Below are 14,851 nucleotides of genomic sequence, written 5' to 3' on the forward strand. Positions count from 1 at the left end.
CTGGCCCCGCCCCGCCCCGCGCTCCCATAGCTACCGAGGCGGGCGGCGGCCATCTTGGCGGCGGCCATGAGCGGCTCCAGGGCGCGGGCGGCGGCGGCGGCGGCGGGGCCGGACAAGAAGCCGCCGCCGGGATCCGCGGGGCCGCTGAGCCGCCTGCGGGGCCGCCGCGGATCGGCCGACGCGGCGCCGCGGCCGCCCTGGACCGAGTCCGAGTTGCTGGCGCTGGAGACCGTCCGGCCCGAGCACGTCCTGGGGCTGTGCCGGGTGACGGAGAGTGAGTGCGGGCCGGGCCCGGCGCGGCGGGGGCTCCGCGGGGCTCTGCGGGACGGGCCCCCGGGGCGGGAGCGGCGGGTCCCCGGGGGAAGCGGCGGGGAGGGAGCACTCGGGCGGCGGTGGCCGCAGCAGAGCGGGGTGTGCCCACCGGCAGCTTCCTTACAACTTCCAGAAAGTTTGGGGAGTTTGGGGGGGTTTTTGGTGGGTTTTTCGTTTTGTCTTTGTTTTCTGCTGGGATGCTGATCTCTGCTTTTCTGCCCCGATCCTTTCCCTTTCTCCTTCCGCTACCTGGCACCTACCGTGCCTTTGTTTCTTCTATCCTTAACTTTGTCCTGCTTTCATGAAGCTTCTGCAAAACAATGAGCCCCTTAACGGGCTGGAGGTAGCAAAAAAGGAAATTAATTTGGTAAGTGATCAGGGTTATTTTGAAATGTTACTATGTGTTTTTTCTCTCTTCTAGATTATTTATGCAAACCTGAGGACAACATTTACAACATTGACTTCACCAGGTTTAAGATCCGGGACCTTGAAACTGGAACAGTGCTGTTTGAAATTGCAAAGCCATCTGCCTCAGGTACATCACACTAACATTGCAGGGACAGTAGAGACTCAGAGAACTGAGAAGTTGCAATGCAGGACCCGTGCAAACCAAGCAGAAAGGTCCTTTGATATGTCCTGGTGACTGAATTCCTTGCCTTTAAGCATAGGATTGAGTTTATCTCTGCTGAGAAACTTGTCATAAAAATGTGATTTTCGTGAGATGGGGGAGTCCTACCAGCTGCAAATCTTTCCTTTTTGGACTTGATATGGTACAGAGTTGGTTTCATGTGCTTTCGTGTGATGGGGTATATCCTGTGAGATCAGCTCTGAAGCCACCAAATACCAACTGTCACTGCAAATCTTTTAGATTTTTACTTAGTACCAGTATAAGAATCAGACCAATTATTAAATGTATTTATGTTCAGTACCTAAGCAATAGCCAGCCTGTGCTGATGCACTGGCTGGCCAGTATCACCTTACATGGACACACAGTATCAGCAGAGTGACTCTGAGCTGGTGTGTTTTCTAGAGCACGAGGAGGAGGAGGAGGACAGCAGTGAACTGGACGCGAGTGCAGGTCGCTTTGTTCGGTACCAGTTCACCCCAGCGTTCCTCCGGCTTCGGACCGTCGGTGCAACGTGAGTAGGGATTCATGGAATGAGGGGAGAGTCGGGTGTTTACAAAGTGTCACTTGACAGTTTATAACAAAACTGTGTCAAAGACTGGAGAGGGCCCGTCTTACACTACAAATATCGATGTCTCTCTCTGGAATGATCTGTTGCACACTTGTGTAGCCTCAGGTCCAAGGCTCTGTTCTTCCCAATAGGAAGAGAGGTATATCATCTTAGCTGCTTTTTCCTGCTTTCTGTGTGCAGAGTGGAATTCACAGTGGGAGAAAAGCCGGTGTCAAACTTCCGAATGATTGAGAGGCATTACTTCCGAGATCGTCTGCTGAAGAACTTTGACTTTGATTTTGGCTTCTGCATCCCCAGTAGCAGGAACACATGTGAACACATCTATGAATTCCCTCAGCTCTCAGAAGACCTTAGTAAGTACCTCCTTTGCCACGCTGAGTGGTGTTTTGTTTGTGTGCATCTGCTCATTTTCTCCCTGACTCTACTTGTAAAAGAAGTTGTGACTGGGATGGAGGCGACAGGAACAAACAGATACAGGTTCCTGGTTTAAGCAGTGTGTAATCTTGTCTGAATTACACATTTGTGCTGCAAAGCCTCCTCCTTTGAAAATGAAAGCCTAAGACAACCTGTGCTAAGTCACAGTCTGCGAGAACTGGTTGGAGTCAGAGGGCTGACACACCTAATGCCTCGTAGTGTAGCCCAGAAGAAAACAAAATCCTGAAAAGGGGTTCTTTTGGTAGCCACCCATCTATTTTCAGCACTTGCTTTGTTAGGGCTTGAGCCTCCTGCTTTGGAACAGAACTGAGGGGGTGTGTTTGAGCCTGCCTAGATCTCTGCAAATACACATTGCATGGGGTATGTTTGACCTCAGGGGGTGGATAGAGCAGGAGCACGTGAGCCCTCCTGGGGCTGCCTGGATGCAGGAGGAGACACAGGGTTTGTACCCTGCCTGTGTGGGCAGTGCTCCTTCTGCTTACAGATGTGATCACTGCTCTGCTCCAGTCACGGCTCTGGCAGTTGCCAAGGTCCTTTTGAGTAAAATTGCTTGATCCCCCTTTGTTTGCTTTTAACAGCACTTGTCTTGTGAATAGGAAGAAAGGGCAGGCCGGAGCCTTTGAAGTGCGCTCAGCAGCAGTTGGCTTCTCTCCCTTGGGTAGGGCAGAGCATCAGCCTGGTAAATGCAGTGGAGTGGCAGAGCCCTTTTTATCCTGACTGTGGCAGGCTGTTGAATGTAATGAAGCTTTCTCTTTACAGTCCGTCTGATGGTTGAAAACCCGTACGAGACGCGCTCGGACAGCTTTTACTTTGTGGACAACAAGTTGATAATGCACAACAAGGCCGACTATGCTTACAATGGGGGACAGTAGCCATCCTGTCTGCTGGATGCTGTGATGCCATTAACCATTCCAGATGTGCAGGAGCGGACTAGAGTTGCTGTCTCGTGCAGCAAGGCTTCTTGCCAAACCTTTTCTCCGTGCATGAGGCTGAGGACATGAAGCAAAGGCGAAGGCTCCTGAAGGAAATCTCCCTGCAACACTTCTCTATCCGACACTCGGCATATCCTGCCTCTCCTCCTGTGTTCCTGGCTACCTTCTGATACCTTGGTTAGGTCATGGATAAGAGGCACAATTGTTGCTCTTAGTCTTTATAGTTAGGTTGCACCTTAGTGCTTCTGATGCTTCACCTCTTGGGTGACTGCTCTCTTTGAAGAGGTCGGATTGTTTGTGTTAAGCTTTTTCTTAGCTGAAAAAATCTTACCCCTTCAAGTAACCAGTGATGCCTGAAGAGCAGATCTCTTCTCTAGTTGGATAGATCCTCTCTTTAGTGCACAGTGGTTTAGTTTGTAGCATCGCTGACATTGCTTTTTAGGGTGTATCCCAGTATTCTGCAGTGAGAAAGATAAACTAAGAGACTTATTCTGCTTCTAAACAGTGCAGGAATCTTCCATCTGCCTCTGGGGGCCTGAGCTGCCCCTGAGAATAGTTTAATCTGTGTTTTGCAAGAGATTTCACTCGAGATACGAGATAGGGGAAAAAGGTTTTATCGCTCTGATAGCATTTCTCTTTGAGCTCTTGTCAGCAAATTGTTGCATGTTAGAGCTCAGGGGTCAACCTTAGAGCTGAAGTTAATCTCACTATGTTTACCATTTCTCCTGCTTCCCTTTGTGTAGGAATTTTGGCTCTTGCTACAGAATGTGTTGCTTTTTAGATGGACAGCACATTGTCAGCCTGGCTGGGGTGTAGGGGAGTGGGGCTTAGAGGAAAAACGGAGAATGTGGAGAATCACTTGAAAAATGTGTAGGAAGCAGAGTTTCCCAGGCTTCAGTCTATACTTCTAAACCCAAATGATCTGTCAGAGGTGCTATGAGGAGCACCAGCTCATTTGCTTTGTTTCAGTGGAGGTATTTAGTAGCTAAAAGCTTCCTGGGTCAGTTCACTCAGTGTTACAGAGTGGGATCCTTGGAAAGTGAGAATGTACATGATTTTCTTTTTAGCTGCTGGGGTTCCCATCGCTGCTTTGCCTACTCAGCTGCTTATTTATGGTTTGGGAAGTTGTTCTGTCGAGGTAGATACCACCAGACCAGAGGGAGTGTTTCACAGCTGTGTTTGGGATCTGGTGATGGGAGATAGCACCGTGCAGTGGGAAGAGGAGACCTGTGTGTTGCCAGTAGCCATACTGGGGCCTGGCTCCTGACCATGCAAAATCTCATCTATCAAAACCCTTTTCTGCCAGTTTTGCTGGCTCTTGAGACTGGCACTTTTCCTGTCTCCACACTGGGCTGATCAGCTGTGTCTCTTGTACGTGGGAGTTAGGTTGTGTCTAGACTAGAGACCTTCTCTAACATTAATTCCATTTGTTCTTGAGACAGATGAAACCTATCTCCTTGGTGGATATGGTTGGTTACCTGTTGTGTTAAGTAAGATTCAGTGTAGTTTGTTTAAGCAGGATTGAGTGGGGCATCACAAACCAGAGCTTATTAATGCGTAGACAGCAACAGGAAACCACTGCCTTTACCTCCAGATTAATGGAAGTAACTTTGGCATGGAACATCAGCTGGCACCAGGGTAAGCAGGGAAAGTGTGTGGGGTGGCAGCCATGAAAGAATCTCCAGCTCTTGGGAAGATACTTAATTATGATTAACCACAACAAATGACCTGTTCTGGGTGCAGCATTAATCATGAGCAACCACAACAAATGTCTTGGGAATGCGGAGGGGCAAGGTCTGCGTGGTTGAAAGATGAAGAACCATTCTGCTACCATGGATCCCCTCCAGCATCTCCACAGGCACTTAGGCAATCTTGTTTGGTTATTTCAGGATTAGTTAAAGGTGCTGGGAAGGTGGAGCTCGAGAAGCCTCTTGCAGTGAGTGTCTTCAGCAGGCCTCCTGTGGTGCCAGTGAGGTGGGAAGCGTTTGCCTTGCTGTGAGTTACATGCAATAAGGCAGAACTGCCTGGAAGTGTGTTTTTCACCCTGAAGTGCTCAGAAGCAGTCTTAAGAGCCTGCTAGTTATTCCCTGGGAAACTTTAGCACGTTGAGCTGAATTTTGTAAGTAGTATAGATCCAGGTGCCTTCAAATATTACTTTTATCGCACTTCCTATTACGAAGCAACCGCTTGCGTTTCTTGTGAAGTGTGGTGATGCCCTCCTGTTTTCTGTGTCAGTGTGTAAAGGTTCCTCAAAGGCAGAAGGGCCCGTGGCCGGCGCGGGCGGGCACCGGCGGGGACGCGCACGGGGAGCGCGCCCCATCTAGCGGCTGCTGGCGGCAGACTCCGGCAGGAAAAGGGAATAACTCCTGCTGTCCTTTGCCATCAGCAGAGACCAGGAAACAGCACCGGCGCGGTGGCTTTCGCGCTGGTGAATGTATCAGCCATTCAGCAATAAGGAAAAGGAAAACTGGAGGAAAACCGGGAGACTCGCAGGCAGCAGTAGCACCCCATGGTTTGTAGCTGAATTTGTCTGCTTTGCCAAATCAGGTGGTCTTTGTCCAAAGTGCATGCTGCAGGGAAAAAAAGAGTCCCTACAAGAGGGCAACCCAGCACTGAAAAAGTTGATTGTAATCCAGAAAGTCGGGGATTTCCAAACTCCTCTCCCTACTTTAGTCGCTTCCCTAGGATTCCTTTTCTCTTACATACTTCTTATAAAGCCTCTTTTCTTTGTGGCAGGGATGATATCTTTGGTAAATATGGTTTAACAGACCAGTTTCCTTCCAGAGTGTGTGCTCTGATGCTTTAACAATGGGTCAAAGCTACTTATGCCAGTGAGTTAAGAAGAAATTCCAATGGGATCACATCCTTGTCATGGTCAGTCCTAGCCAGGTGCTGCAGGCAGGGGAGATGCTCTCAGAGTCAGCTGGAGCTGGAGCAAGGGAAAAGGTATCTGTGCAAACAGCTTCTCTCAGGTTGTATACTGAATTGGAAAGAAAAAACAGTTGGGATCATACTGAGTTCTACTCTAACAAAAAAAGGGACCAAACCCATAAACTCATGCTAAGTTTTTCCAGTATTTGCCCTATTAGTGCAAGGACCTCTTTTTCACATCTTTGAGGCTTTGGATCCATGCCAGCAAGCTTTCTGGAGAGCTATTTTCATGACCTGAGTGTGGAATACATATTGCACCTTGTGAAGGAGGATTATCTCTTATTGTATGGACTGGATACTGCTGTCCTTGTCCTCTGTTTTTGGTAGGAAGTGTCTTCCTTTGTGTGTTTTCCTGAGGATTTTCAATGTTTCTTGCTGCAGAGGAGCAGCAGGCTCCTCTTTGGTGCTTGGGGATGTTTGTTCCACTTATCTGAGGGTCCAGGAAGAATGAAACAGATGTTCAGCAGACAGAAATGAACGAGGAAGGTGGTGGTGAAGCAGTAAGGTCCAAATGTAGCAACTCTACATCTCAGTTCTGTGTTTCATCACCTCCTCTTCAGCTGTTTCCCCGCATTCTGCCCTGCTGTCCCATCCCACGGAGCTCCTTCGTGCTGCCCAGAGCCTACCTGGCTGTCAGTGAGACCCACAAACTCTCCTGGAGCTTTCTGCTGAGGACAAGGCTAAGGGAAGGCAGCCTGATGGAGGCAGCACCTCTTCCTCTGCAGCAACGGGACGATCACCAGCACCCCCCTCTCCTGCCCGGATCCCAGTGCTGTCACAGGACATTTATTTATATCTCTCACAGTGTGGCCTTGGGGCTGCTGGCGCGTGGACTCCTCCGTGCTGTCCCCTTCGTCCCGTGGTGCCCGCGGGGGTGCCGGGGTGTCCGTGCGGCCCCCGGTGCCGCTGTATTTGTACAGCCCCTGATTTTGTCACCAGCAAGAGGAATAAAGGACCTTCCTCCCTGTGCGGGGCCGCGCTCGGGGCCGGGGGCGGGGCCGGGGGGGGCCGGGGCGGGGCCGGGGGCTGAGGGGAGGGGCTGGTCCTCCGCCGCTAGGGGGCGCTGCTGCGGCGCATGCGCGGCGCGCGCGCTCCGTGAGGCGGCGCGATGGCGGCGGCGGCGATGGCGGCGATCGTGGCCCGCGGCGGAGCCCCCCGGGGTGAGGGCGCCGAGAGGAGCCTCGTTACGCCACGGCTGCTCAAGGGGGGCTGCGGGGCACGCGGGAGGGGCGGGAAGGGGCCGCGGCCTGCGCGGGAGGCGGCGCCCCGGTGCCCTTCAGGCCCTGCCTGAGGCGGGTCCCCTCAGCCGCGCGAGCGGCGCCGCCCTTGAGGGGAGCCACGGCTGTGGCCCCGGGGAGGGGGGCCCGTGAGTCCTTCAGGAAAAGTCCCTTCTCCTTCTCCCACCCGTACCCCAGCGGCACCGGCGCTGAGCCCCGTCCCCGTTGCAGCGCTGTCCCTGCGGTGCCGCCGCCTGCACACCGTGTACCAGAGCGCGGAGCTGCCCGAGACGCACCAGATGCTGCGGGAGACCGTGCGGGACTTCGCTGAAAAGGAGCTGATGCCACTGGCGGCGCAGCTGGACAAGGAGCACCGCTTCCCGGCCGAGCAGGTGGGCATAAGGAGCGGGAATGGCACAGCCGGAGCCCCCCCGGCCGCTGCTCTGGGGCAGGACCGTCCGGGCTGAGGCAAAATGTGCGTCCAGCTCCAGAGTAGCGGAAAATTGAAGTTCAGACCGACTTGTGGGAGAGTTCTGTGAGTATGGAGGTCTTAAAGCCCACAGGACGTTTTGAGCTCTTCACCTTTACTTGTGTCTCTCTATATCTGGCTTTAGTACTGCTGAATTTTCAGTTCCCTTACCGACATACCTATGGGCTATAAAACAATTGAGTTATAAAATCAATTTATTATAAAATCAATTTATTTTAAAATAAAATATTATTATAAAATCAGTGTATTATAAAATACTTTTAAAGGTTGCACATTACCATAAAAATGGTTTACAGTGAGGAGGCAGAGATGACCTGAGTGCATTACAGATGGTGGAAAGAAGTGATTAGGAGATAAGAGATGCCTGTTGGTCATCCTCTGGGACTGTGAACAAATTGAGATTCCAGCCAAACCTGTGATTTCTCTTGTGGAAAGACACAGCAGTGTAGTCTGTGTGTGTTGAAATAGGAAGCTTCAGAAAAACAGATCCTGTTGTGCTAGCCAAGAGGCTCCAAACAAACACAGTTGGAGGCATGTGAGTTTTGTCACACTCCTCTTTCTATTAAGGAGTAAGGAAGGTAGCCAGGAAAGTCACACTTACTCAAAGGAAGAAAACAACCCTTTTCCTTACTGTTCTCATCTGTGAATTTTACATTTGATTTTGAGTCTTTTCACTTGAATGTGTAGGGAAAAACTGAAAATGTAAACAGTGGTTATAAAGCAACATAGAAGGAGTTTCTGTCCTGTTCATCCTCTGGATTGGATGTCAAGGACTGCTGTGTTGGGTATCCTTACAGGAGGGAAATGATTTGTTTAAAAATTCCCCCAGGTTTCTCTTAAAGCAAACAGGGGCTGGTAACACCTTATTTTTGCAACACCAGAAGCTTGACATCTTAAATATGAAAACAAAGCAAAGCTTGTTTTTTCTCTTCTATGTTGCAAAACATTAACAAAAGACTTATAGTGAGACTGTGAAGAGTTTATGGTTGCAGAGCCAGGGGTCCAGCTGAGGAATTTGGGGTGGAACAGTGTGGAATGTAACCAACAATTAAATTCTATGGGAAGCAAAATCTGACTTTAATGGAAATGAAAAACCAATCACCTTCTTGCAATGTGTTCTGTGGGTCATTCATTCTATAAAATTCTTCCCCTGTGCAGTCCTAGGTAAAGTTCTGATGATTTTTATCAGTTAGATGTCCCATTGAAATCTTCCTACTGACAGGAGACATGCAAGGGGAGAAGCTTTGCTGGGAGGCTGAGGAAGTGCTGGTGAGGTTCTGTCTCCTGATTTCACCTTCACAAGGCTCCCCCTTTCCTGGTACTGAAGAGACCTCTCTACACTAGCAAGAGCCTAAGTAACAATGACCAAGTACAGCTCCTGCTGAATTCACCAGGCCCTGGGGACACTTAGCAGTCTGTACAGTCAGATTCCCATTTCACAGGAGTTGTGGCATCTTTTCCTCTGAGTGCAGCCCTCCCCTGACCCTTCCTTATCTCCACGTGTCTGGTGTATTTTGTGGGACACTGGTGGTGCAGAGGATCTGACCTCTCCATTCCCTGTGTGCAGGTGAAGAAGATGGGTAGCCTAGGGCTGCTGGCTATGGATGTGCCAGAGAAGTACAAAGGAGCAGGCCTGGACTACTTGGCCTATTCCATTGCCGTGGAGGAGATCAGCAGGGGCTGCGCCTCCACGGGTGTCATCGTCAGCGTCAACAACGTGAGTGTGAGGGACAGGGGTGCAGCTGGCTGGCACTGGGGGGTTACTGCTGGGGAGGGGTGCCTGGGAGAAATGGATCTGTTCCTGTGGTGGGTTCTGGTGTGTTGGAGAGCACGTAGGCATGAGGGAGTTACTGGGTTGGTTGTACCTTTAAGAGGCACTAACAACACTCAATTATTAAAGTCCCTGTATTTAGGGCCAATACTCAAGTTTGGCTCCGAAGAGCAGAAGCACAAGTGGATTGCTCCCTTCACCAGTGGAGAGAAAATTGGATGTTTTGCCCTCAGTGAACCAGGTGATGTGACTGTTACCATCCCTGTTGCTTCTTTCCTTGGTCAGGTTTAGGGTGGACTTTAGGTCTGTGAAATTGTAAGAGTTTGTAGAAAGGTGGTTTGTAGCAGTTCTAAGTGAAGTCCCAGTGCCCCAAGTGTGAACTGCCATCCCATGGTCCCAGCTGAAAATGCTCATCCCCTCAGTGAGCGGAGCTCTGGACACACTGGCCTTTCTGCTCCCTGTCCGGGTCCTGTGGGAGGGACAGTGGTGACACTGCCACAGCTGAGGAGGTGCTGTGAGCTGAGGGGGTGTGGGCAGGGGGTGGGTTTGTCCCCCAGGCTGGCACAGGTGGCCTGAGGCTGGTTTGGTGGTGCCTCGCCCAGGGAACGGCAGCGACGCGGGCGCGGCCTCCACGGTGGCGCGGCTGGACGGGGACGAGTGGGTTCTGAACGGCACCAAGGCCTGGATCACCAATGCCTGGGACGCCTCGGCCACCGTGGTGTTTGCCACGACAGACAAATCCCTGAAGCACAAGGTACGTTCCTTGGGATCAGTCAGGAAAAAGAGGCGGGAGTGAAGGAGTTGTGTGGGAGAAACACTTTGCAAAGGTCTGGATATTCTGTTTTTAGGGCCATGCAGGCATCGAGCAGAGGAGGGGCTGATGTGCACTGGCTTTGTGCTGTCTCAGCTCTCCCCTCCCTTCTCCTGGTTATCTGGACATGTGGCTAATATGAAAAATGAAGGAAGCTTGTGGACAGCCAGGTTAGTGGGAAGGTGGCACCATTCTTAGGAATTTGGTCTTTTTGCAGGGCATTAGCGCGTTCTTGGTTCCCATGCCAACGCCTGGGCTGTCACTGGGGAAGAAAGAAGACAAGCTGGGAATCCGAGCCTCTTCCACTGCCAACCTGATATTTGAGGACTGCAGGATACCCAAGGCCAACCTCCTGGGGCAGCCGGGAATGGGCTTCAAAATCGCCATGGTAAGAGAGGAATCAGGACACAGCTGTAGCTCCCAAGTTTTACCATTTTGTAAATCATTTCCAGAGTCATGATCACTTCCCTGAGAATCATTCCCATAAGGTCTTCTATATCATGTTAAGCTGTTGACCCCTCTTGCCACCATGGGAGAAATCATTCCCACAGATTGACGAATGGTTAATTTACCACAGATCCTTGGCAACCCTTTTATCATGGCAGTTCTCAGCTAAAGCAATGCTGATGCCACTGAGGTGCTGTCAGCAGGAGTGGTGTATTTTGTGTTCTCCTTTCCCAACCCTCTCTTTCTCCAGTTTGTACCCACGGATAAAGAAAAAACATGATATTTTGCTTAAATACTGTGGCAGAGGGAAGTTGTCCTGGAGGCCCAGGAAAACCTCTGGATAGTGTCTCAAGGTGGATGACAGCTGAGTTATGGCATATGTGTGACTTCTGAGGAGGAGCCAGGCAGCTGGGAACAGCATGTTCCCTGCAGTGAGGCACTGCCCCTTGGAAGTGGTCACTGCTCTCTCTGTAGGGGCAAAACACCCTTTGTTGTTTTTTGAAATGGCCAAGCTCCCTGGAGCACAGCCCATTCCATTATGTCCCAAACTAAAAGAACCTGCCAGTCACCAATAACTTTTGAAGACCCTCAGCCCTGGACTGAGAAGATGAAGCCTTTTCTCCCTGTGCTGCAATCTCTTCCTGTGCACAGTGAGGCAGGTCACCAGTTAAAAGCCTAATGGGCAGGTGTTTGAGCTAAGTCAGATTATTGACTGGATTCACTTCTTAGTTTAAAAAATGCTTCAGTGTCCTAATGATGAGGGCAAAAGAGGAAAATTTATCAGATTTCCAATATTTTTCAGTTAAAGTAAACTGAGCTGCACAGTGAGCCAGGGGTCTGGCTGAAGGGTTCTTTCCAGCTCGTTCCAGAGCAGATGCTTCTTGTTGTGCTGTTTCCCTTATTTTGCACTGGGCTTTTTTTCTTCCCAGCTAATAAGAAGCAACACCTCTCCTTTTTGCTCCCCTTCTCTCCACAGTGCCCAGTACTTGTTATAGCTCTCTATTCCTACCTAACTGGGGATATTCTGAATCAAGGAGGTGTCTGACCAGAGGGTTCTGAGGCTACAGCGCTTCCCAGAAACAGATATACGAATCTACTATTTTTGATAAAGTATTACTTGACTTAGCAGGTATTTTATGTCTTTCTCAGCAAACTCTGGATGGAGGAAGGATTGGAATTGCCTCACAGGCTCTTGGAATAGCACAGGCAGCTCTGGACTGTGCTGTGGATTATGCTGAGAAGAGAATGGCCTTTGGGTCGCCCATCACAAAGCTCCAGGCAGTGCAGGTACGAGCTGGGCACACGGGGCAGCTCCCCACGGTGCTGGGGCTGGTGGAAAGTCCATGTGTGCTCTGAGGCATGGTGTCAGCAACACAGTGCACTTTGCACTGCCTGGGATAAACAGGGTAATAATTTCCATTTCTGAACACTGTTAAAACGGATTGTTTGGATGCAGGCTCCTCTCCCAGTGGCCCCAGGGGTGGGAGAATTCAGCTGAGTGTCCTTGTGCAGCAGAGGCCCTGGGCCAAAGGCAGTGTTTGTCGTTGCAGTTCAAGCTGGCAGACATGGCTGTGGCCTTGGAGGGTGCCCGCCTGCTGACCTGGAGAGCTGCTATGCTGAAGGACAACGGGAAGCCCTTCACTAAGGTATTGCCAGCCCTGCATCTGTCCAGCAGTGACAGCAGGGCACAGGCTCAGGGCTGGGGAGCCGCACTCTGAGCAGGTCCCTGTGCTCAGTGCTGGTTGTAGCCGAGGAGAGAGGGGTGGCTGCTCCCAGCTGGCACAACGTCAGTCCTGTCTCTGCACAGCTGGGCTGTGAGGGCTCAAGCAGGTGAGGGGTTCCTTTTTGCCACAGCTGCACCCTCAGTGATGTTTTCCTTCCCCAAAGGAAGCGGCGATGGCCAAACTGGCTGCATCAGAAGCTGCAACAGCCATCGCTCATCAGGTAACTGCTTCCACTGACACCTGTGGTATACAGCACGTGGAGAGGGATGTTTGGTTGTCACACAACACAAGTGCTTTGGGAAGGTGGGATGGAATTTATTAATTTATTTTTTAAACAAACCAACCAACCAGCTACTCAACCCCTGTGGCTGAAGCTGGTTAGCACAGCCTTCTTCTGGGCTGTGGGGGAGCAGGATGGGGGCAAGGATTTATACTGGCCTGTGGTAGCTGTATTACTACAGTGATATGTGCCTGCTGCTGTCCAGGGTAGTGGCAGCTTTGAGTAGGATCAGCAGTGTGGGAGACAGAGCACTGGCACACCAGTCAGCACCACTGCACCTGGAACAGGCCCTGTGTATCTCCATTTAGTGTCCCCTGTCCTTAATAAAAGCATCTTAGCTGAACATGGATCACTAACAGATAACTGAAGCAATTAATTCTCTGTCTGGGTCATCAGTATTGCTCTTACCCAGCTCAAATGCTGTTTATTCTTTTGATTGCAAACAAGCTGCAGTCACCCCCCTGGGTACCATCCCTCCCAGTTACACGTGCAGTGGGCTCAGCTCCTGTTAAAGTGGCTGTGCTTGTGTTCTGTAGACAACAAACTCCTTGACCCTGCTTCCTGTCTAACTTGCTGCTCTTACTTCAGGCCATCCAGATCCTGGGTGGGATGGGCTATGTGACGGAGATGCCGGCGGAGCGGCACTACCGGGATGCCCGGATCACCGAGATCTACGAGGGGACCAGTGAGATCCAGAGACTGGTGATCGCAGGCCAGCTGCTCAAGGCCTACCGAGGCTGAGGCGGCCAGGAGGGCCACACACTGCCCAAGTGCCTCGTAATGGTGCTCAACAGTGATCAAGTTTGACCCTCTAGAATGAGGCCAATGATGGAGGTTTTCCTCACCAATGAGTAACTGACCCTCAATGTACAATGTACTGACTCTTCCTTGGACAGTGGCTGGACTGAGGTTTGTAAGCTGTGAGTGCAGGAGGGAGGAGACAACCTGTGCTGGTAGGGCAGTGTGGGGCTTCTCCTGGAGCACTGGATGGGTTTGGTAGTGCCAAAATGGCCTTGGCTGTTCAGTGAAGTCAGCAGCTCTCCTTGTGCCCTTCCCAGCCAGTGCCTGTTTTGGAAAATTTGTCGCTACCAGGCACTGGATAAACAGTGCCAGAGTTAGAGGTGCTGAGAGCTGTGACCCCTTCACCCCAATCCAGGCTGCAGGTCACAGTGCCTTGAATTTCAGGTGTGTTTGGGAGCTCCTAATTGGACACAGGCTGTGTGGAGGTAATCCTGCAGCAGGGCACTTCTTCCCTCTACCAGCAGGAGAGGAGCCAGACAGGACATGCAGGAATTACATATGCACAGAGGGGCTGAGCACAGGCTGTGGTTACCCTCTGTGGACATGTGAAAACATAGATCAGAAAGAATCCCTTGAACTGGCCAGCAAAGCCCAGCACCTCCTCACTCTGCTGCTCTGGGATGCAGGGATAGAAGCAAAGGGCAAAAAAGCTGCAGTGCCTGAGACTTTTTTTGTAAAAAAAAAAAGGCCAAAGAAACCTCTGCTCCCAAATCTGCTTCTGCAATATGAATAAGAAAGGAAGTGCCTGAAGGGGCAGTAACAGCCTTTAAATCCCTTTTGGGCAACAAGGAGGAAAACAGATGACACACAAACCTTACCATGAAGCTTTAGCAGTAGCACATGTCCTCAATCAATGATCTTTGTCAAGACATTGCCTTTTAGAAGATTCAACAGCCATAGGAAAAACTCTCAACTCAGGAAAAGATGGAGAGAATTAAGACCTGGACTGTCTGGTCCAGCCCCTTGTCCAGAGGAGTACACTAGAGGTAAATGGTTATGTTCCTGTGGTGCCATTTATTTAGACTTGTGTGGAGAGAAGAAGAGCAGGATTCTGCCATACGTGAGAGAGCAGAGAAGACAAATAAAACCAGACTTTGAAGGACCACCAGTCCCTCCCTCTTTTTTTTTGATGCAAATGTGAATTAATTTAGATTATTTTCTTCCAGTCACAAGACCCAGAAGCAGAAACCAGCAGGGCCCGTGTGTACCAGTGAGACCAGTTCTCAGTGATGTCAGCCATGCATCCCTCTGCAGGGCGCTGGAGGGCAACAGCGTGTTGGGGCAAGGTCCTCAGGTGCTGAGCTTCTCCTGCTGCTCTCACAAACATAAGGATTGACAGAAACAGAGCCAGGCAATGCATTCAACAGGAATAGTCCTATTGGAAAACCATTCCCATGACTGTGACTGTGATTCTGTTGTACATTATGGAGACCTTGTAGGAGAGAGACGCTTTTGTAGCTTGATTTTATCCTGTGTCACCATTTTGACTGCTGAAGGCTCACTT

At 50.7% G+C, this 14,851-nt stretch overlaps 1 protein-coding gene across 2 annotated transcripts; it reads left to right on the forward strand.

Annotated features, from left to right (window-relative positions):
* Positions 1-46: 46 nt before the first annotated feature.
* On the forward strand, positions 47-14,450 carry ACADS (acyl-CoA dehydrogenase short chain). Of its 2 annotated transcripts, XM_051805452.1 has the most exons (13): positions 47-274; positions 734-847; positions 1,343-1,451; positions 1,689-1,861; positions 7,255-7,415; positions 9,081-9,230; positions 9,414-9,525; positions 9,887-10,038; positions 10,313-10,483; positions 11,692-11,829; positions 12,093-12,188; positions 12,430-12,486; positions 13,135-14,450. In XM_051805452.1, exons 1-13 carry the CDS (start codon positions 67-69, stop codon positions 13,285-13,287), a joined length of 1,794 nt encoding a protein of 597 aa, XP_051661412.1. In that variant the 5' UTR covers positions 47-66; the 3' UTR covers positions 13,288-14,450. The 2 variants fall into 2 exon arrangements, with proteins under 2 accessions (XP_051661412.1, XP_051661413.1); XM_051805453.1 differs by lacking the exons at positions 47-274; positions 734-847; positions 1,343-1,451; positions 1,689-1,861 and adding an exon at positions 6,831-6,966.
* Positions 14,451-14,851: the final 401 nt, after the last annotated feature.

The sequence above is a fragment of the Manacus candei genome, unplaced genomic scaffold (assembly GCF_025592945.1).
Source record: "Manacus candei isolate 608988 ecotype Guabito, Panama unplaced genomic scaffold, ASM2559294v1 h1tg000064l, whole genome shotgun sequence".
Classification (NCBI taxonomy): Eukaryota; Metazoa; Chordata; class Aves; order Passeriformes; family Pipridae; genus Manacus; species Manacus candei.